Source organism: Aspergillus piperis, assembly GCF_003184755.1.
Source record: "Aspergillus piperis CBS 112811 unplaced genomic scaffold BO85scaffold_34, whole genome shotgun sequence".
In the NCBI taxonomy this organism is placed as follows: Eukaryota; Fungi; Ascomycota; class Eurotiomycetes; order Eurotiales; family Aspergillaceae; genus Aspergillus; species Aspergillus piperis.
Genome location: NW_020291624.1, coordinates 221,742 through 242,258, shown reverse-complemented (window position 1 = coordinate 242,258; position 20,517 = coordinate 221,742). Strand labels below are relative to the sequence as shown.

Below are 20,517 nucleotides of genomic sequence, written 5' to 3'. Positions count from 1 at the left end.
ACCTACATCATCAGGCAAGTAAGGGTCGTAGTACGTAGAGTTCAGTTGCATGCGCGCCCGGCAACTTCGGAATAAGGTCAACACAGAGCTTGGTCGGGGTTCAATGACAGCAAAATGTCACCACAGACACACAGTATTCCGGGACGAGACTAGAAGGGAAACCCTGAGCTGGGAAGCCGATCAACCCCAGCAATAAGAGTCGTCGTCCCCAGGCCGGCCGTGTTGCTCCGGAATTCTTCGCGCGCTGCCGGGTTAAAAGAAGACCGGCCACGTGCCTGTGCAGTCTCGGCCAATGACAGGCTGCCGGCTGCCCGAGGTGATTACCACTGCGCGGCCTCTGATTGGTGCTCTCGGCCCCGGTCCTCCCCGTCGGCAAGTGAATCGCTGATTATGTCAGCCGGTCTCTTCGCTCTCTTCGCCAGAACCGACGATCCAAAAGTGCAGCTCGCAAAGCATCACCGGCCTTGACCTCGTCTCTCCTCTCCCCTCCCCCGTCTTTTTGTGCCGCTGGTTTCCCTTCCTCCACCACATCTCCCCTCCTTCGGACTCATTGGAAAAGTGTTTCTTTTCTCTTGATCCGTCATCATGAGCTCCTTGGGCATGCGGAGCCTAGCTCCCGCTGCGAAGGTCTGTATCCGACTTCTTTCGCCGTGATGCCGAACCCTGGCTCACCACGTTCCCTCTATCTTCAATGGTCTTACTGACTCGTCTTGCTGATGCAGATTTCCCGCACTTTGGGCCAGAGACGTCTCTTCTCCTCTTCCCGCCCGGCTGGTACGCATTGGACTCGCATGCCCGCCCCTGCCTACATCTGCTAACTCGTCCCTCCGCTAGCCCGGATATTTGGCAACGGCCCTCTGCGCGCCAAGGAGGCCGAAGGCTTCATTGCTCAGAAGTACCCTATCATTGTAAGCTACTACGTGAATATATGTTGTGGGAACGATGGTCGCTAATGCAATTGCAGGACCACGAGTACGATGCCGTCGTTGTCGGTGCTGGTGGTGCCGGTCTGCGTGCCGCTTTCGGTCTGGCGGAAGCTGGCTTCAACACTGCCTGTGTTTCTAAGCTTTTCCCCACGAGATCTCACACTGTCGCCGCTCAGGGTGGTATCAACGCCGCTCTTGGAAAGTGAGTTGTTTTATATCCTTGAGTCTTGCGAAGGCGCTAATGGTCCGGCCTGCAGCATGCACGAGGATGACTGGAGATGGCACATGTACGACACCGTGAAGGGTTCTGACTGGCTGGGTGACCAGGATGCCATTCACTACATGACCAGAGAAGCTCCCGCTAGTGTTCGTGAGCTGGAGGGCTACGGTTGCCCCTTCTCCCGTACCGAGGACGGCCGTATCTACCAGCGTGCGTTCGGTGGTCAGTCGAAGGAGTTTGGAAAGGGTGGCCAGGCCTACCGTTGCTGCGCTGCCGCTGACCGTACCGGTCACGCCCTTCTTCACACCCTCTACGGACAGTCTCTCCGCCACAACACCAACTACTTCATCGAATACTTCGCCCTCGACCTTCTGATGGAGGACGGCGAGTGCCGCGGTATCATCGCCTACAACCAGGAGGACGGAACCCTCCACCGTTTCAAGGCCCACCACACTGTCCTGGCCACCGGTGGTTACGGACGTGCCTACTTCAGTTGCACTTCTGCTCACACTTGCACTGGTGACGGTATGGCCATGGTCGCCCGTGCCGGTCTCCCCAACCAGGATCTGGAGTTCGTCCAGTTCCACCCCACTGGTATCTACGGTGCTGGATGCCTGATCACCGAGGGTTCCCGCGGTGAGGGTGGTTACCTGCTCAACTCCGAGGGTGAGCGTTTCATGGAGCGTTACGCCCCTACCGCCAAGGATCTGGCCTCCCGTGACGTTGTCTCCCGTTCCATGACCCTGGAAATCCGTGAGGGCCGTGGTGTCGGTCCCGAGAAGGACCACATCTACCTCCAGCTGAGCCACCTGCCCGCTAAGCTCCTGCACGAGCGTCTGCCCGGTATCTCCGAGACCGCCTCTATCTTCGCCGGTGTCGACGTCACCAAGCAGCCCATCCCCGTCCTGCCCACCGTCCACTACAACATGGGTGGTATCCCCACCAAGTACACCGGTGAGGTCCTGACCCAGGATGAGAACGGCAACGACCAGGTTGTCCCTGGTCTGTACGCTTGCGGTGAGGCCGCTTGTGTGTCCGTCCACGGTGCTAACCGTCTCGGTGCCAACTCTCTTCTGGATCTGGTTGTCTTCGGCCGTGCCGTCTCCCACCGTGTCCGTGACATCGCCACCCCTGGCAAGCCCCACAAGGAGCTGAGCTCCGACGCTGGTGCTCAGTCCATTGCCGACCTGGACTTCGTCCGTACCGCCGAGGGCCCCAAGTCCACCAACGACATCCGCAGCGCCATGCAGAAGGCCATGCAGTCCGATGTTTCCGTCTTCCGTACCCAGGAGAGTTTGGATGAGGGTGTTGAGAAGGTCACTGCTATCGACCAGACCTTCGACCAGGTTGGTACCAAGGACCGCAGCATGATCTGGAACTCGGATCTTGTTGAGACCCTTGAGCTTCGTAACCTGTTGACCTGCGCGTATGTATCCCTGGAGAGTGTTGTAATGTTGGATGTTGGCTAACTCGAGTCACAGTTCTCAAACCGCCATTGCCGCCGCCAACCGTAAGGAGTCCCGTGGTGCTCACGCCCGTGAGGACTACCCCGACCGTGACGACGAGAACTGGATGAAGCACACCCTCACCTGGCAGAAGAAGCCCCACGGTGAGGTCAAGCTTGGCTACCGCGCCGTTGAGCACAACACTCTCGATGAGAGCGAGTGCAAGTCGGTGCCCCCCTTCAAGCGTGTCTACTAGACGCGATGTATTAGCCTAGGGGATGGTGGAGGAAAAGAGCGTGACGAAAATTCGACCGTGTTTATTTTGTGTGTTCATATGTGTATATCCAAGGTTTCTTTCCAGGCGATGAGTTTGGTGTACTCACGTGTATTGTCTTTTATAGCCGTTTACTACATCCCATACAATGGAGTTTTTGTGTTGAGCCACAGAGTACTGTCTCGTGTTAATGTCTTGCTGCAAATGGTAACTACATGTCAAAGGAAGGCTGGCGTCAGCGCTCGCATCCTCTTTGATCCTGCGGCCGAAGACAAAGAAAACTAGATGACCCGCAGGGGGCTTTTTCTCGAGAAACCCCTTAAACGAAGGACATTGACCATAGACCCTCGCAGGATTCTCCAACAATAGATTCTAGTACTACCGTTTTCGACCTTGTGGCAAGCAGACGACCTTCTCGATCGGTCTCAGAGCTATAAAGCCCGCGACGATGGATGCATCGGATTCGCCCCATGGAAAACCATCCGGGTCCCTTGTCTGGACGGGGCGGCAATGCATCTCCTCACGAGCTTCTCGGGTTGAGTTGGAAACTTTACCCACTGCGGGATGAGCAGAACAAAGAACGGGATTCAACATTCTAGACGGCGTCGCCCACTGTGGCTGGCACTGACTAAGTTTTGCCCTCTAATCTTCAAGGAAAGTCGATATTTCATCGCCATCGGCACATGCCGGTGAACATCAGATCATTACTTCGTTCGTTTAGATCTCTGACACTCGTTTAAAATTACTGTGCCCGACTATTGATTTAGTTTGGTTCTGTTGTGTTGTAAGCGATATCTGCAGTGCTTGCAGCATGGCACGGCTTGCTGTCCGCCAGAACGGGTCTTGCCCGGCCAATGCGCAGTGGTATGTCTGCGCTGCTGGTGGGTTCAAGGGCTGCTGTTCGGTCGATCCGTGCACGACGGGGGTCTGTCCGGATGAGAGTGGCAGCAGTGGAAGCAGTGGTGGTAGTAGCAGCAGTTCTTCTCTCGTTGATGCTGCTCCTACCATGAAGGATGAGCCCGTCTCCTTGACAACCTTGGTTCAAGAGCCTGCCACATCCACAATATCTACTTCGTCTGCACTAGCTTCTACTCCTACATCTTCATCGGAGACCAGCACAGAGGCCCCTTCATCTGTCAGGAGTACATCGACAGCTTCAAGAGCTTCTTCCACGACGATGGCCACAACTACATCCTCTACCTCAACTCGACATCCTACCACGACACTCGCTTCAACAACATCAACAGCCCCTACCCAGTCCACTACTCAAGCAAGCCTCGCAACATCCCAAGACGTAGGCACATGGCACCCCACCGCAGCCCTAATAGGGGGAACAGTGGCCGGGGCCGTAGGCCTCGTCCTTCTCGTCATTTTACTAGTCTTCTGCGTTCAGCGTGCCCGAAAACGAAGACACCAAACCTTTACCTTGCTACGATGGCGCAGTATACATAACAGCAAACCCGAGTCACAGAATGGTATACCCTCTAACCATCGGATGCACCCATATCGTAGTAACAAACTAACCTCTCCCCCAGGAACCTCACCCCGTCCACCACCAACAGCAAGAACCAGAAGAAGAAGAAGCACCTCCCCCTTACCCAAGTACACCCATCACACTCACACCCACAAACACAAGCACAAACACAAGCACAAACACAGTCACAGCCACACACCATCCCTCCCCAATTTCACATTTCCCGACTCAACACCATCCTACCCCTACAAAAAGAACCGGGCTGCTGAACTCAGCGACACAGGCTTCTACCGTCCTCGTGCTGAGCTCCCCGCTCAATCCTCTCGGGAATTGATCAATATCCCCGTTGAGAGAGGATGCCGATGGGATTGTGATGGTGGAGATGGGGCGTCGGATATGATTGTTACGGCTGATGGGGCGGTGCTGTGGGCGACGATCAAGACAGTGGAGGCGGATAGTCCGTTTGCTGTTTATGATGGTGATGGGACGAGGGACGGAGGACCTCCAGGGTATTCTGGGATTGAGTATGGGATGAGTGGTGGGTGTGGAGTGTGGGGGGATGATAGTAAGAATAAGATATGATACTGTCACTTACTCTTGGTTACTAATTGACCTTTATGGAAGTGCTGTGGTATGCAGTGCACTAATGTATATAATGAGGGAATATAATATCATTAATCAGAAGTGAAGAACATGGTAACCCTAGATTCTATACACATTTAAAACATAATTCTACTTTTAAACCGGACTATGTACCTCTTACTACAGAACAATCTCCAAAACCTGAAACTGATGCACAAGCAAACCCATAACATCAACCGAGCAGGAGCATAGCAACCACTTCCTACTCAAAAGCCCATAACATTCCTTCGTACCCTCCAACCCCCTCAACCACTGCATCAACAACATCTCCATCCCTCAGATACGTCGGCGGAGTCATCCCATCGCCGTCTCGACGGCGTCCCAGTTACGATAAAACAGTCCCCTTTTCCAAACGCAGTCCCCTGCCCAAGAAAGCTACTAAGATAGGCACATCAAATAGTAAGTCATTAGAGTATATACCCTGACAGACCTCGCCGTTGACCAGCGATTGGAAAAAAACGCAGGTTGTCGGCTGCGCCTGAGGACCTACATGCGTAGAGAACTGCAGCCCGGAGGAATTTCAAGCAAATTTAATTCTATGTAAATTCCTTAGGGGACACAGGGAGCAAACTTGTCAAACCCCTTGCTGAAGCACCATTGGGGCACGCGATCCTTTTGCCAGTGGCGACATAGCCGCTATCATCCACTCGAGGGCGTTTTCTTTTGGAGAAGTGTTTGCCGGTTATCATGGCCTTGTCGCTTAAATCACTCCTTTGTTCACTGCAACTGCAAGAGTATTGGTGAATGTACAATACCCTTTCATAATCCACGGAGTCCTGAGAAATTCGGTGAATACTAACTAAGGTTGTCCTCATTAACTAGTAAGCCATTAAGGTACTAGGTACCGTGCGAGATACGAACTAAAAAAAAGATATATCATCTCTACTATATATATATGTGTGCACATTGACTCGCTAGGCGAGGATCTCTCGGCGGCGGTATTGGAAACTTGGGATTTACCAGATTTCTTTGATATGTTGTGGTTGAGTAATGTGCCTTGTAGTTTGTTTTGATGATGAGGTATAGTAGAACTGGTAATGGGAGGTTGAGTATCGCTATAGTACTAGGCATGTAGTGGTAGATGCAGTGACAGCCCACATTAAGTTCGTTACATTTCCTGGCAAAGAACATCATGATCGATTCTATACATAGGCAAAATATATACAATCTACATAGTATGTAATCTACACCTCCAAAACACACCAACAAACCGTCCACCCTACCCTCCCCCCCAACTTCTCCATAACCCTCCTACTCGCCAAATTATCCTCCGCCGCATTCGAATGCATCCACCCATCCTTCAAGCCCTCATCCTCCTCAATCCCCCTCCTCATCACCTCCCTCCCCACAGCCCCAGCCAACCCCAACCCCCTAACCTCCTCTTCCACATGCAACGTAGCCAAAGTCCCATCCGTGCCGAGGAACGCCCACGCAACTGGCGTCTGAGTCACATCCCCATCGCGATACACCGCGCAACTCCTCAACTTTGCCAGCGTCCCCTCTGATCTAGGAATGACTGTTCTCGACCGTACAAGTCCTAGATTCTTTCTCGGGATGCAGCCATCGCTGAAGTGGAAGCCGGGAGGTAAGTTCCGTCGTTCCTTGTCTTGAGGTTGATGGCAGATGACTTCCTTGGGAAGAAGATACTTGACGTAGGCTGGCTGACTGAAGCGGTGGACTTTGATCCCCGGGATGAAATCTGCGGGTGAGGTGGCCTGCGCGAGAGAGTAGGATGTGTTGGTGTTGAGGAGAGTGGAGAAGAGGCCCGTGTGCAGGTTTCCGAATAAGAAGGCGGTCGGGGGAGGAGGGGGAAGTTGGTGGTCTTGGGGTTGGGTTTGGGTTGAAGGGGATTGGGATAGGGTGGTGAGGTAAGGGGGGAGGAGGTGTTGTTTGATGTGGTGTAACAGGGAGAGGAATTGGGTGCGTAGAAGGGGGTGGTGTTGAGGTGGGAGGGTGGTTATGGGGATTGTGTTACTATCATCACGGTCACTACTGGAAGTGTCTTTTGGGGATGATGCTTCTGGGGAGGTGCTAGTGCTAGTGCAGGGAATAGAGGCGGTGCGCTCAAGACTCGAGTACACCATGACTTGATTCTCGCGACCAGCGTTAAGGTCAACGTAGGCGATCAGCCAGGGAAGGAAGGATTCAGGATCCGAAGGAGCTGCAGGGACCGCGGTGTCAGGTGCCAAAGGAGTCGCAGTGTCGGGGACCCGGGGACCTGGAACTGAAACTAGACCAGGATTAGAGACTAGTTCTGGAATTGATTCCCCTGAGGCTGAGGGTGAGACTGGCAACGAGGCTGAGGACGAGGCTGGACCCGAGAATGTGGTAAGGATAACTGCAGTGGGGGACGGATGGGCGATCTCATGCTGGATACGGCGGAGCAAGGGCAGGGAGTGAGGGAGATGGGACCGGAGCAATGGAAGCAGCTGGGTCTGGGTCCATTCAGAATGTGGTGATGTTTCGTCGAAGCGACAGGCCTGATGGAGAATGGGATCCGCCTTGTCCTGGGCATGATCCCGGGTTGCAGTTGACATCCTTGTCAGTGGTGTAGCTGGCATGGTGCCTGGCGGGTGGCTGGCTGTTTGATCGACTGGAAGTGGGTATAGGCCCGTAAATAGGGAGAAGTAGCTAGTAGATAGGAGGAATGTGAGTGGTGGTGGGATGCCAGACGGAGAAATTCAGATAATGCAATGGAAGAATGGAAGGAAACCACCACGCGAGAGATGGAAAATGTCCGTGTCAACAGTCGTCTAAAAAAATGACACTTTGATGGGTTACCTTAATTGAAGGTGAGTGAGTCATGAAAATGGGCTTAATATGACGAGTCGTTAATTTCGGACGTGCCCGAAGGCGTCATTTTACCCAATTGGGGTTGATATGATATAGCTTAAGGGGATATAGTTAGTAGTCGATAGTTAATAAGCTAAGAGAGGAATTTGTCATTCTTCCCGAGCACGATAGATGGTTAGTAGATAGAGAGATGGAGAGATAACAAACAAGCAAGCCCGTGTTAAGGTGCAAAATTCCTCCTGTCGGGGACCCCGACTTCCCCGATGTGGCGGTGCGTCAAGACAACTTAACTTCATCAACAACAATACCTTAAAAAATTAAATCTCCTAAAATCAGGAGTTAATTTATTCATCCAGTCTAATTTATCTAGTTCAGTTTGAAATTTCAACCCTGACAGCATCAGCATCATAATCATCCATGCTAAACCCCCGGGTTCCTGCGCCCGGTTATTTTTATCCCGTCTAGAAACGAACTAAAACCCCCTAGTGCTGCCTCCGTCGCATGTCTAGTCTCCAGCTGGTAGCCAACTGCGAGTGCTGGTGGCTGGCTGATGTTGAAGCAGAGATTTCATCTTCTGGGCAACGACACCATGTGGGCCTGAATGGAATTGTTTTTCCCTTGTTGTTCTGTGCATTCTGTGTGGAGGAGAATTCTCCTGAGCCGGTGTCGGTCGCGTTTTTGACAGGTCCCATGCTCCCGGGTCGTCGTCATGCCCGTTTGGGTAAAGGAGATGTGGGTGTAGCTTAATTAATCTATGGGGTTGTGATTTGGAATTCTGTGATTTCGCGTAGATTATGGAGTCGTCGGGATTTACGTGGAGTGATCGACGCATGTTTTGGAACTTGGACGATTTTGTAGTGGATAGATAGTAGCTGCTTTGGGTATATTGTTGTTGGGGGTGCGATGTATATTGCTTCATCGGATGGAGTAGTAGATGTAGATGAAATATACAACCAACATTGTATGAATTATAGTAATAATAGTAGTTATACATTTTTCATCGCTGTAAACTAGAATAATTGATGCTTGGGAAAATAAATATATTGAACATAGGAAATATATTTTTACATAGGAGATTCATCATCGTAACCATCATAGCTAACATAGATTCACCACGGACTGCGCGGTCCAACCATCCAATCTTCCATCGCCAACCACTCACTCCAGCGGGCTTCCGCCTCGCGTAACTCTTCCTCTGCAGCTGCTCGCAATGGCCGTAAAAATGGCGTTTGCTCGTCCGGCAGAATATCATACGCCGCCTTTGTTGACGCCCACCCGCCGCTCTTTGCCGTAAACAAGTAATTCACCCGCTCTTGCTTGACAATGCTCCCCACTCCCCCGACCCAATCTTCTCCGAAGAACGCGCCAAGCATCTCAGGACTATCCTGTGCTGTTACGATGAGGCGCCGAATGTAGGCGCGTAATGACGGATGGGTTGCCGGGGCCCCAGATTGCTGGCAAGGCAGTCGAATGTTGAGAAATGCGGCCAACGACTGTACTGTCGGGGTATGCTGCGCATAGGAAACAAAGAACTGCGTGCATGCCAGGTACCTCGGGTACCAGGAGTCAAGGAGGTCCGGGCAAAGGTCTGAAGCAGGCTCGGGAACCTCTTCCGTGCCTGTGCGCATAAAGGGTTGATCCTGAAATTGGCAAGGATCAGGGTGGACAGGCCAGCTTGGAGACGACGGTGTCATGGGAACAGCTAAGGCCGGAGGTTCGGGTCTACCAGGACTGGTTTCAGTGTCCATGTCAAGACAAAGAGGTTCTGCGGAGGGGTTGGCATGGCTTCACGACGATAGGTGACTTGATGGAAAACATGGAAGTAGACTTACTTTGGGGTTGATATGCCAGAGATGCGGCGGAGAAAGGATCGTGAAACTCGACGTAGGGAGGAGGTGAAGTTGGCCTCGAGTCTTTTCCGCAGGGGGACAGATTCATATGCATGTTTGTATTCATGACCACGGAGGAAGGACATATGATGTCTGAGAGGTTATAGACTTATAAGATTGATGTGAAGTCTGGAGAAGATGGAGAATCGGTGAATTCGTGGACTTCAAGCACGAGGGTAGGCCCTCCTTATACTCCTCCTTTCCTCCATGTTGGGAACGACGGTCAGACCGATAAAAATTGGGGATTAGCATGCGGAAATGCAAGGCCCAAGAACGGTGGGAGCAAGCTCACGAGGATCCGCATGGCAGGTGGAGCTGGCGCGCAAACTATTGCCCATGCGAGGATCTGAGGCTATCACGGATTTGCTGCTATTGACGGGGATGGGTCAAGCCACAGCATTCCAGCCACAGAAAAGCGAGCCACGATGATACTATGATAGGACTAGTGGCATAGTTCGTGATGTGGCGCGGGTGGGGCGCAGTGGCTGTGCAGCCCTATTCCGGCCTAAGGCTGTAAGGCCCTGTGAAACCCGAGCCTGAGGTACACCGTCTTGCCGCATTGGGTTACTGCCCAGGCACCGTGACCCAATCACTGCCCTGATAAATCCCAGGAACCGCAGGGGGAGACTTGGAACTACTTTGAACTACTGAGTACAGAGTCAATCCTGGTGTCTTAATGTCTTAGTGCTTCCATACTACTATAATACTATACCAGATCATTACTAGTAGCCATCATCCACCTCGATGATGTATGGCCATTGTTTCTCTGCACCACAGATTTGCAATCCCGGGAACCTGGACAACCCCAGCGACGCTAACACAAAGGATTTGGAATGGCCAAGAGCACCGGGGTCTGCTTCTCCTTCGCTTATCCTCCTTCCCCTCAACCCGCTCACCCATGGTTTAATCTATCGTTGATTGCGTTTAATAAAGCGACCGGCGCCAATGGGAAACTAATATGCGACCGTGTGAGTTTAGCAAGTCTCCCATCTAGTGCCTTCTTGAGTTACCCATGTCCTGGGTCTGGGTCAAAGCCCACCCACCGCCTGCAAACCTAAGTGTGGTCCTGGTCATCGGCGACCTGGACTAACCTTGACCACAACTTGTTGTCTCCCAAACCAGACTAATTACTCTGCCCACTACTCTGGCCCCCCCAGTCAATGGAGAATCAATAGTCGACACCGATCTGTGACAGCTCCTCTGGCATCCCCGCACCCATAGACGACGCAATCATGACACATGATTACCTACTAGTAGTAACTCTCTCAATCTTACACATGGTCCTGATGACCTTGGCTTATGCGGGTGATTGCGAACACCCCCCTGGGTGGTACAGGCATGCGCTCCCTCTTACCCTTATAGTCATCATACATATGCAGCCCCCCCAGGAACTGCAAACGTGGAGGAGATCCGATGCACCTGACTCCCCAATATGCAAGGGGATGGAGGGGGAGGGAGGGAAGGCCTGCCAGCGCGGCCATCGGCCATCGCCCATCGGAGACACCGGTGGTTTGGACGTCGATCAGCAGCGACCAGCCAGTCAGCCAGTCAGACTTGGATCCAGCGTCGTGTTGAGGCCTGGCGTCCACGCTAACCCTGGGTCCACCGCCTTCGCCTGCTTCAGCCGCTGCTTCGAGCCTACTCCTCATCCGGTTTAGAGAGACCTGGCGTGCCTGACGGGTGGAGACCACCGAACCTGGCCGAACCGCTCAGTGGGCGCTCACAATGCTCGTAGGTACCTGCTTGCTGGGATGTCTATTCTGGACCTGAGAGATCGGGATAGCCGCTCCATCGTAGCCTCTCTCTTAGTCTTCGGACCGACATGGCCCAGCTCGTCAGGACGCTAGTCAGATTTAGTCGATTTGTCCCAGTTTTTACCTGATCACTGGTTCGCTAGTCCCGCAGGCTTATGATATGATGAGATCATGACTGCCGCTAAAACTCAAATCATTCGGGCGATTAGATCCATCACAGTGGACATGCCCGCCAGCCATGGAGGCTGCAGAGATTAAAGAGAAAAAGAAAAGAGTAAAAATGGAAATCTTAGGCCGGCCAAGCCCAGCGTTAATCCAGGGTCACCCTGCCATGCGCTGAAGCTTCCCCACTCTAAATGATTACGGACGGAGTGGCTGACCGTCACCCTCCACCACAGCATGCTTCGCTATCTCATGCTATATAACCATCAAGGTTTCTCCCGGACGGAAGGCACTCGTTCTCCATCCATCACAAAGTCTCTTTCAGAACGTGTATAATAGCATTGATCAGTGCATTCTACAACTCTTCCAACTACTACTACTACTACACTATCCTCTACAATCACCACACTCGTCTGTCGCTACCTTGCTCACTCACTCACCATGCCTTACCGCACCAACTACGAGCCTTATGTGAGTGATCTTGTTCCAAAGGAACGGAAGACCAGTTACTGATGCCTTCTAGACTAGCCAGAGCTTCGAGATGAAGCGCGAACTTTCCACCGAAGAGATCCTCTACCCTCTCGGGACACTCTACCCACACGTCGTGGCTCTTCAGCTCCAGACCGACGAGTACCCGTGGTGCAAGGCCAACCACTACGCTGGATATGACAGCAGCCTTTCAGTGGACGAAGCGTCGGAGCATTATTCGACCAAGTCGATGCTACGCAGGAACAGTGGTATGTGCACACGTCCTTCATCGGTTGCCTCCGATTTCAAATCCAACCAGTCTGATCTGTCAGACAAGGTGCATATGAGCCACGCTAACGTCTGCGCAGACTCCACAGCATGCCGCATTGTGTCACGAATTCGGCGACTACTCAACCGCGACGAATTGCGACGTCGCCGACAGGCCTGATTGCCTTCCTTCCTTGAGATTTATGTTTTGTCGATAAACTTTTTTTTCATTCTTCGACTTTCTTCGACGACTTCTTCTTTCCACCAAGATTTTGCATAGCTACTGAGCGATACCCGTCTGGCATGACGGTTGTTTCATTTGTTTATCACCAACATCATCACATCATCACATCATCTCAACATTGTCCAGCATGCTGGATCACTCTCTGAGACATTTCCTATCTATTTGTTACATTTCTTGTCACCGGTTGCACTGGGAGTTTTTCTTTTCGGAATGAGTTTAGCGAGGAGTTTCGGGCATGGGAAGCAAGGGAGAATCAGGCACGGCCGGTTTCGGTATTGATTAAACCTGACTGACTGGGTCAGATGAGTAACATAATAATTCTAATGAAGACATGTGAACAACACCCCAAGGGTCATCATCCATCATCCACTCTCATCACTGAGTGAAAATGAAATAGACTACGGAGTAGATAGTATGTATGGTTCAGGAGAACGAAGATCTGCCGTAGATTTGTACAGTAGAACAACTCGTTCCCGACTTGACTCCACCCACACGGGGGAAAAGGGCCCATGACAAACGAGGGAGGGAGGGATGAACCCAATTCCCCAAACCCAATCTAATCAACAGCAGCGCACAAACACGGACTGGCGGGATCGAACCTGTTCGAACAGGTTTGGATGTGAAACCCATCCCACAACACCCCCTGCAAACGCCCCGTGAGGAACTGACCGACAGACCGACAGACAGATCGATACATCCCATGACTACTGCTATCTACTAACCCACACTCACACTCTCCCCTTTCGTGATAAAACCCGAGACACGGCCGACGAACAACACGCGCAGCCCCGATGCCTAATTATCCGAATCGAGCCATCCCCGCATTCCATATCATATCACCAGCTGGACAGATCAGATGCAATGGCACGAACCATCGGACGCCTGCTGCAAGTGCTCATCACCACTAGTTTCCTGTGTGTCACGATGATCCAGAGGGCTCCTGCTCCTGCTGCTGCCGCTCCCCTTTCATTTCAGATTCTGCAGCGTGGCTGTCAGAACTTTGAACGGGTATTCCCGCGCTGGCCGCGATGATAAGTTTCTGGAGGGCCGAGGGGCTGGGGGAGAGGATCAGATCATGATGTCAATATGAGAGATCATATTCGGTGTCTGTGCGTGGAATTGCCCTGGAATTTTTTTTCATGAGGGAATTTACGCTTTGGAATTACTATTGGTAATTTGATGCTGCTGATAATGATGCTGCTGATGATGATGATGCGAAAAGCAGGTGCATGACCGAAGGATGGATGCCGAGGGATTGATGGATGATGACCGATTTCTGCGGGGTGTCGATCAATCAGGGGAAAAAGAAGAAACAAGAAACCTGGAGTTTGAGGAGAAACCACAACCAACTGAGCGGTTTTGCTTTCTTGCTCCTTCCTAACAACCCCATCTTTTCTTTTCTTTTTCTTTTTTCTCATGACGAAGTCTACGATAATACAGAGTTAATTAAGACCGGTTTCTTGATTTTACATGCAGCGCGCAGGCCGCCATCAAATCTACCACCACCCACCATGCGCCTCCACCTCCACCTCCCGCCGTCTCTCCTCCTCACCACCACCATCACTCTCTTCTTCCTCCCCCTCCTCACCACCGCCAAATTCAGCCCCCTCTGCATCCGCGTCCTCACCACATTAACAGGCCGCCCCAACGACATTTTCACCAAATTCCAGCGCGAAGTCTGCGACAAGGGATGTCAACCCACCGTACCGCACTGGGACCTCTGGACGCGCAACAATACCTTCCTTCCCGCGGTGCGCAGTCTCATGGAACATGTTGATAACCCGCGGCAGGAGGAGGCGATGGTGCGGCTGGGCGATGATGTAGCGGATGTGATTAAGCGACAGTGCGGGCCATTGTTGCAGGGCAGGGATATTTGCTCTGATGGTGAGACGTTGGCGGCGTTTGGGACGTGCTTCAAGAAGGGGTTTGTGCGGGCGGCGCTGAGTAATTTGCCCACGTTGTTGCCGTTGGCGAGGGAGGAGGTGTGTCGTGAGCAGTTGGAGTGGTTGAAGAAGGATGAGTTGTGGGAGGTCATTATTCCGGGGAAGATGAGGGAGTATGCGGGTGTTTGTAGGAGGTTGGGTGGGGGATTTGGGGGGATGGGGATGGTGGGGGTGGAGGAGTTGTTGGGGGTGTAGTAGTTAGTACTTATCGAGCAAATGGCGTAAGACGAATATGATACTTAGCATTATCTACTATCGGACTATTTTCTTTGACTTTTCCTGAAGCTCCAAAAAGTGACTTACGGAATGGATGATGGTCTAATTAGTACTCGAAGAGCGCAAATCTGTAATACAAAGCGGGTCCAACTTGGGATACATGGTATGTGCTGTGATAATGCGAGTGGCTTCCCCAAAGTTTGGAACGCTCATCCATTGTATAAATTGCTGGGTTAACCTTCTCTTGGCCAAATAGACTCCCGCATGATAGTAGTGATGTGTTTAGCTGACAATAACCTTTTGACCAGAGGGCCCTTCACGTCTGCCCAACAAGCCTTCCAAGTTCAGCCACATCATTGTCAAATATTGTTCAACCGAGGACCTCTTGTAGATCCAACCTGGAATATAATAGTTCGATCAGGATTGATGTCCGTTTGCTTGATCCAGCGCTTGCTAACATAACTAGGTAAAGGTCAGCCGAGACTCTGTACTTGGCCAGGGGTCTGTAATACCTCCAATGTATGAGTCCCATGAACATGTCCGTACAGCAATTGATGAAGACTTCCCGAATACGGCGTCCTTGGGCATCCTCACCCACACAGAGCCTATCTGCATTGGCGCAGAAGCCCTCTACTTCCAAACGACAAATATGGTGGTTGAGCTGCATTGTCTGGTTAACATCAAGTCCTGTGTTTGCCATAAGCACCGGAATCAGGTTCTCCGGCTGTTCATCATTCTGGTGTTGACAGTGTCAGTCGAGTGTAAAATATAAGGGACAAGTCTCATGACATACATATTTCTTTTGGGATGACTGTATATCGTTTGATCTGACAATATTGACGCCATATTAAGTGTCCATGATTGAAAAGAGCATCGGGCAGATGACTTGCATGTGAGCCAAGTAAGATGTATGTTTCCACATGCGGGACATGTGCTCATTCTCCACGTGAGCCCTCGTAATATTGAATCCATATGCAAAGCTCGATGATTGCTTGGTAAGAAGACTAGAAAGCGGAAAACACAGCAGAATTCTCACGGACAGGTGCATATAACACAGTACACAGCTGCTGTCCGCTCTCTCCGTTGCCAGTAACTCTCCACTAATGGCATGGAACTGCTGCTGAACAAACTGTCCACGTTGCTAACACTGGAAACATATCCTAGCATCTTTTCGAGAAGGATCTGGCAAGTTTCTTCGGCAGTCAGACTTTACATGCAGTACCATATACATTGGTGTATGTAACATACCTCTGTCACAGTCCTGACGAATATGGGCCCTGACTTCATCCCAGCAACGCAATGCTTTTTGCTGTTCAACTGGAAAATGTGGCAAGTCTGGATATTCATCTTCCAGAACAAGATCGTACTTGAAATATTTCACATTTGTATTTCGGCACAGAGACGCCGCATGAGGGTCGTCCTTAAATGCACCACAATCGAAGACTCACCGGAAATCATATTCCTCAGAATAGTAAGTCATAAATGGGAAGAATGGGCACCCACAGTCATCCCAAATAAGATACTACATTTTGCCAGTCAGAATGTATGACATATGTAAAAGCCGCTGGAAAAACCCAAGCCATGTATTTTGCGAACGTACAGAGTTTTTCATACGAAGATCCCGAGCAAAGAGTAGCAACAAACATGATGCAATCGGCCCGCTCCAATTTCGGAATATAAGTTCATTATCCACCCAGCTACTGCAAGTCAGTATTTGGGAAATAGCCAGCAACTTTATGTCAGGTAATACAGTACCGTTGCACCTAGGGAGTCAGACATTCATCTCGTGCCTTCTAGTACATGGGATGAACTTAAAGTTCTCATTCAGGAAGTAGCTTGTATAGATTTGGTATGGTGACATTTCGGCCTCTGATGGACTCACGCAGTTGATTATATTGATCACTGTTACAGGATTCGGGCGCTATGGCTGCTATCATAGAAGGCTATAGGTGATATGGTTGTTATGGAAATGTACAAAGAAGATTGCGAACCAGGAAGAAGTACTCGCTATTATATATATGATTTGGGGGTTACTGAATGCCGTATATCTGGCTTCGGACTGAGTTCAACGTAGATCCATCAAGACCAAAGTGTTAACGATTCACAGCCTGGACAACTGCAAACTTGCCACCTTCGGATTCTGCAACAAGACAAATCGGACAATCAACCAAAGCTTCTGATTATATAGCTTCTATCATGGCCGGTTTCTGTCCTCTTCCATATCCAACATTGACCGCTGTCGAGGCTTCAGTCAATACAAAGCGCGCAAAAGCGAGAGTAAAGGAAGATTGATTTTACACATGTGTGCTTCTTGTCTATTTCCGGTATCTGCAGCGGTTTCCTTCAGTATACCAGGAGTTCCCTCGGCTATCTTCATCCAGCTTGCGGCAGGATGTATAAGAAGCATTCCACTCATGCTCGGGGCTGTCCTTTTAGGGACAATCATGCACCGCTCTGGATGTGATCTGGCTTTGTTCGGTTTTGGTATACAGATGTTGAGCGACTATACTTGCTTATCATCATGTCGATCCCACCATTTCTGACGTAGGAGATTGCCACGACTATGGGCATGCTGTCCGACCTTCGGTCACAGCTCCTGGCACCACACCGGTTACCGTGCATGAGCACATTGCTCTTAGCAACTCGGCTCGCTTCTATCGTTGTTCATTCTGCGTATGTAGGCGCTCTGCTGACACGGCATTTTGAACTTCTGGAAAGCTCTCTTTCTCTTTGGTCTTGTGACGCACATCGGACTTCTTCACTGTGTACATCTACTGGGCTAGGGTAATACTAGTAGTCTTGTTTAGCGTGTCGAATTCTTGGTCTTATCACTAACATCCCTGTGATGCACAGAGGAAGACTTGATCTCACCTGGACATGAAGAGCAACGTTGCTGCTCTTAAGAACCATGCCAGTTTTACGATGCGTTCACATTCCATCGTACATGAATCATTCATGTAATGTTCTGTCGCTGCACTCTGCTTTGGCCTGGAGTAGAAAGAACAACAATAATGTATCTGATTTGACAAATGATCTCTGAGTAGCACCAGACATTTGTGGTCTACTGTTTTTACAGTAGTTCAGGGTTAGATTCAATAGGGGATCCACACTGATAGCGAAATCTCAGAGAGAACAACCACAGCTACTATCTTGATTTCATATGTCGAGATAATTTGGACTGTACATCATCAATTTCTTTTTTCTTTTTCTTTTTCTTTTGTTTTTCTATCTTTTCCTAAGGGGTATATATCTGAACTCTGAAGAGAGTGGAAATGATGGGAGAAAACGTGTATCTTGGTTCAATTCTCCGCCCGAATGGCCAGATCGGGCAATTCGTCATCCTCTCCGACTTCCTTCTCCGCCTTCACGTCATCTGCGTTTCCCCCTCTGTTTCTGCTTGAAACGAATTCGCTTACTTCTCGCCATTGTCACGCCATTGACTTCACTGTCCTCTTACATGCCCCCGCCATGACAATATTCATACCTGTCTTCTCGTTCTGATGGCATCGGCCACCGTTTCCCGCGCCTGGCGCTCCCTTCCCTCCCAGCTTGCTCGCCCGCGTGTCCACCTCTCCCCTCGTGCACCCCATCAGCGTCTCTTCCAGCTCCGTCAATATGTCCAGGCAGGCCATTACCAGCCTTTCGTCCCGCCCTCGCCAGCCTCCCTAGGTAGACCTACCAAGGCCAAAACCTACGATCGCACCCGAAAATGGCTTCGTCGGTTGTTCTACCTGTCGCTAGCCACCGGCACCGTCTACGTCCTCGACACCCAATTCTACGCCTCGTCTCTGACACGAACGGCTCGCACCTTCAGTTTGGGTCTTCTGGTAGCCCTGGATTACAAGATAAACTTCCGTCCCAACCCGCCGCTGGCCAGAGATATCAATGCCGTACACACCCGCAATGCTGAGCGTCTGTCCGATCTCCTGCGTCACAATGGCGGTCTGTACTTGAAGATCGGCCAAGCCATCGCTATGCAGTCCGCCATCCTGCCCCCGGAATTTCAGAAGATGTTCTCGCGCATGTTCGATGACGCCCCTCAGAACGACTGGAAAGATGTCGAGAAGGTCATCCGCGAGGACTTTGGCCGCTCCGCTGAGGAGGTTTTTGGCGTCTCCTTCTCGGGTGAGCCCGGCAAGGGCGTTATGGAGCGGGCTGCGCGCGCGAGTGCCAGTGTAGCACAGGTACATTGGGCGCGCCTTCCGGATGGCCGCGAGGTGGCAATCAAGATACAGAAACGTGAAATCGCTCAACAGCTGAAATGGGATCTGTGGGCTTTCAAGTAAGTTCCCACCCCGCACCCAGCATCGCCCACGAAATGCTAATGAGAACAGAGTCGTTGCCTGGATTTATAGCCGTACCTTTGATATCCCGTTCTACAGCCTGGTACCCTATGTGTCGGAGCGTCTCTCCCTGGAGACTGACTTTGAAAATGAAGCCGACAACTCCGAGCACATGGCGCGTTTGGTCGCCGGAGAGTCCCGTCTCCGCGGCCGCGTCTACATTCCCAAGGTCTACCGCGAGCTCAGCTCTAAGCGTGTTATGACCGCCGAGTGGATTGAGGGTGTCCGCCTTTGGGACAAGGACTCAATCACGCGGACCTGGCGTGGCGGCTGGCGCAGCGGCACCCCGGGCTGCCATGGCACGCCTCTTGACGCGCGCAACACCGAAGACCCTGTTGCCAAGGTGGCTCGCAATCCGAACCTTACCACCAAGATTAAGCCCGAGCGCGATCACTGGCGCGGTGGATACGCTCGCGCTGGTCTCGGCCTTTCTCTTAAGGAAGTCATGACTACTATGGTAGACCTCTTTTCCGCACAAATGTTCCTCTGGGGTATAGTCCATTGCGACCCGCACCCAGGCAACATCTTCATCCGCCGGACTCCTTCCGGTCACCCAGAGCTTGTCCTCATCGATCACGGACTCTACATCCACATGGACACTGAATTCCGACACCAGTACGCCCGCTTCTGGAAAGCCCTCCTCACCTTTGACAACACCACCCTTAACTCCATCGTCCGCGGCTGGGGCGTTCAGAATGCTGACCTCTTCGCCTCTGCGACCCTGATGCGTCCCTACCGCGGCGGCGACCTCTCAACGCACCGCTCTTTCGAAGGGCTTAGCAAATCTGAGCGTGCCACGCGCCACTACGAAATGCAGCAAGCTGCCCGCAAAGCAATTCGTGACATTCTCGGCGATGAGTCCAAATGGCCCCGCCCACTGATCTTCATTGGCCGCAACCTTCGCATCGTTCAGGCCAACAATCAGTTTTTAGGCTCACCTGTCAACCGCGTCAAGATCACCGGAACATGGGCGTCCCGCGCGCTTGTTGAGTCTCCGGACTTGTCGGCGTCGGAGAAGCTGAGGAACTTTGGTCGTCATCTGCTGTTCCGCGTGGTGCTGTTCAGCACGGACCTGTTCTTCTGGTTTACGAAGGTGCGGCAGTTTTTGAGACTTGGTGGTGGTATGGAGGATAGCATTGAGGCGCAGATGCAGGGAATGGCCAAGGATATGGGCGTGGAATTGAGTCAAAATGTCTTTGAGGGTTAGACAGGTTCTTAGGCCGGACTGTATAAAGAGATCTATATGTATATTTACCTCTCCTCTATGATACGCTTTATATAAAAGAGATAGAGAAAACTCCACTGTTATCATCGCATATCACTATACCCATAGGTTTGGATACTTCATCACGAGTTCTTGATAGTTACCGATGATTACTTTGAATTATTTCGCACAGTGTATATTCATTGAAACTAAATAAATGGACCCGACGTATTGCCGATAATCGGTCCACTTG

General features: G+C 51.3%; 9 protein-coding genes across 9 annotated transcripts; 5 read left to right on the top strand and 4 right to left on the bottom strand.

Annotated features, from left to right (window-relative positions):
* Window positions 1-452: 452 nt before the first annotated feature.
* Window positions 453-2,847, top strand: BO85DRAFT_524615 (succinate dehydrogenase [ubiquinone] flavoprotein subunit; the record flags this gene model as incomplete). Its single annotated transcript, XM_025665427.1, has 6 exons — window positions 453-627; window positions 723-774; window positions 835-908; window positions 965-1,128; window positions 1,184-2,572; window positions 2,628-2,847. The coding sequence occupies exons 1-6, from the start codon at window positions 586-588 to the stop codon at window positions 2,845-2,847; spliced, it is 1,941 nt and encodes a 646-aa protein (XP_025510148.1). The 5' UTR covers window positions 453-585.
* Window positions 2,848-3,676: 829 nt separating this feature from the next.
* BO85DRAFT_443433 (uncharacterized protein) lies at window positions 3,677-5,173 on the top strand (the record flags this gene model as incomplete). The annotated part of the gene is made up of 4 exons (XM_025658877.1): window positions 3,677-4,340; window positions 4,401-4,904; window positions 5,022-5,035; window positions 5,108-5,173. The coding sequence occupies 4 exons, from the start codon at window positions 3,677-3,679 to the stop codon at window positions 5,171-5,173; spliced, it is 1,248 nt and encodes a 415-aa protein (XP_025510147.1).
* A 344-nt stretch (window positions 5,174-5,517) lies between these two features.
* Window positions 5,518-7,542, bottom strand: BO85DRAFT_482087 (uncharacterized protein; the record flags this gene model as incomplete). Its single annotated transcript, XM_025663087.1, has 3 exons — window positions 5,518-5,701; window positions 5,827-5,841; window positions 6,185-7,542. The coding sequence occupies 3 exons, from the start codon at window positions 7,540-7,542 to the stop codon at window positions 5,518-5,520; spliced, it is 1,557 nt and encodes a 518-aa protein (XP_025510146.1).
* A 1,292-nt stretch (window positions 7,543-8,834) lies between these two features.
* BO85DRAFT_454271 (uncharacterized protein) lies at window positions 8,835-9,983 on the bottom strand. The gene is made up of 2 exons (XM_025661244.1): window positions 9,607-9,983; window positions 8,835-9,539 (listed from the first exon to the last, which is right to left on the bottom strand). The coding sequence occupies exons 1-2, from the start codon at window positions 9,716-9,718 to the stop codon at window positions 8,884-8,886; spliced, it is 768 nt and encodes a 255-aa protein (XP_025510145.1). The 5' UTR covers window positions 9,719-9,983; the 3' UTR covers window positions 8,835-8,883.
* A 111-nt stretch (window positions 9,984-10,094) lies between these two features.
* BO85DRAFT_464155 (uncharacterized protein) lies at window positions 10,095-10,563 on the bottom strand (the record flags this gene model as incomplete). The annotated part of the gene is made up of 2 exons (XM_025661971.1): window positions 10,095-10,260; window positions 10,436-10,563. The coding sequence occupies 2 exons, from the start codon at window positions 10,561-10,563 to the stop codon at window positions 10,095-10,097; spliced, it is 294 nt and encodes a 97-aa protein (XP_025510144.1).
* Window positions 10,564-12,020: 1,457 nt separating this feature from the next.
* On the top strand, window positions 12,021-12,495 carry BO85DRAFT_384454 (uncharacterized protein; the record flags this gene model as incomplete). Its single annotated transcript, XM_025656553.1, has 2 exons — window positions 12,021-12,050; window positions 12,103-12,495. 2 exons carry the CDS (start codon window positions 12,021-12,023, stop codon window positions 12,493-12,495), a joined length of 423 nt encoding a protein of 140 aa, XP_025510143.1.
* Window positions 12,496-14,069: 1,574 nt separating this feature from the next.
* On the top strand, window positions 14,070-14,954 carry BO85DRAFT_384440 (uncharacterized protein; the record flags this gene model as incomplete). Its single annotated transcript, XM_025656551.1, has 2 exons — window positions 14,070-14,614; window positions 14,903-14,954. The coding sequence occupies 2 exons, from the start codon at window positions 14,070-14,072 to the stop codon at window positions 14,952-14,954; spliced, it is 597 nt and encodes a 198-aa protein (XP_025510142.1).
* Window positions 14,839-16,387, bottom strand: BO85DRAFT_432151 (terpene synthase family protein). The gene is made up of 7 exons (XM_025658367.1): window positions 16,292-16,387; window positions 16,221-16,239; window positions 15,966-16,160; window positions 15,754-15,910; window positions 15,604-15,697; window positions 15,230-15,453; window positions 14,839-15,179 (listed from the first exon to the last, which is right to left on the bottom strand). Exons 1-7 carry the CDS (start codon window positions 16,361-16,363, stop codon window positions 15,077-15,079), a joined length of 864 nt encoding a protein of 287 aa, XP_025510141.1. The 5' UTR covers window positions 16,364-16,387; the 3' UTR covers window positions 14,839-15,076.
* Window positions 16,388-18,100: 1,713 nt separating this feature from the next.
* BO85DRAFT_432150 (ABC1 kinase family protein) lies at window positions 18,101-20,389 on the top strand. Its single transcript, XM_025658366.1, has 2 exons — window positions 18,101-18,999; window positions 19,052-20,389. The coding sequence occupies exons 1-2, from the start codon at window positions 18,218-18,220 to the stop codon at window positions 20,265-20,267; spliced, it is 1,998 nt and encodes a 665-aa protein (XP_025510140.1). The 5' UTR covers window positions 18,101-18,217; the 3' UTR covers window positions 20,268-20,389.
* Window positions 20,390-20,517: the final 128 nt, after the last annotated feature.

Bases quoted from the DNA above. Each gene is read 5' to 3' on its own strand.
- BO85DRAFT_454271 (XM_025661244.1), bottom strand. From the start codon at position 9,718: ATGCATATGAATCTGTCCCCCTGCGGAAAAGACTCGAGGCCAACTTCA. The intron at 9,540-9,606 runs GTAAGTCTACTT...ACCCCTCCGCAG, and splicing joins TCTGGCATATCAACCCCAAA to AACCTCTTTGTCTTGACATG.
- BO85DRAFT_432151 (XM_025658367.1), bottom strand. From the start codon at position 16,363: ATGTTTGTTGCTACTCTTTGCTCGGGATCTTCGTATGAAAAACTCTGT. The intron at 15,911-15,965 runs GTATGTTACATA...TGACTGCCGAAG, and splicing joins TCGTCAGGACTGTGACAGAG to AAACTTGCCAGATCCTTCTC. The intron at 15,454-15,603 runs GTCATCTGCCCG...TGTCAACACCAG, and splicing joins CTTACTTGGCTCACATGCAA to AATGATGAACAGCCGGAGAA.
- BO85DRAFT_432150 (XM_025658366.1), top strand. From the start codon at position 18,218: ATGGCATCGGCCACCGTTTCCCGCGCCTGGCGCTCCCTTCCCTCCCAG. The intron at 19,000-19,051 runs GTAAGTTCCCAC...TAATGAGAACAG, and splicing joins TGGGATCTGTGGGCTTTCAA to AGTCGTTGCCTGGATTTATA.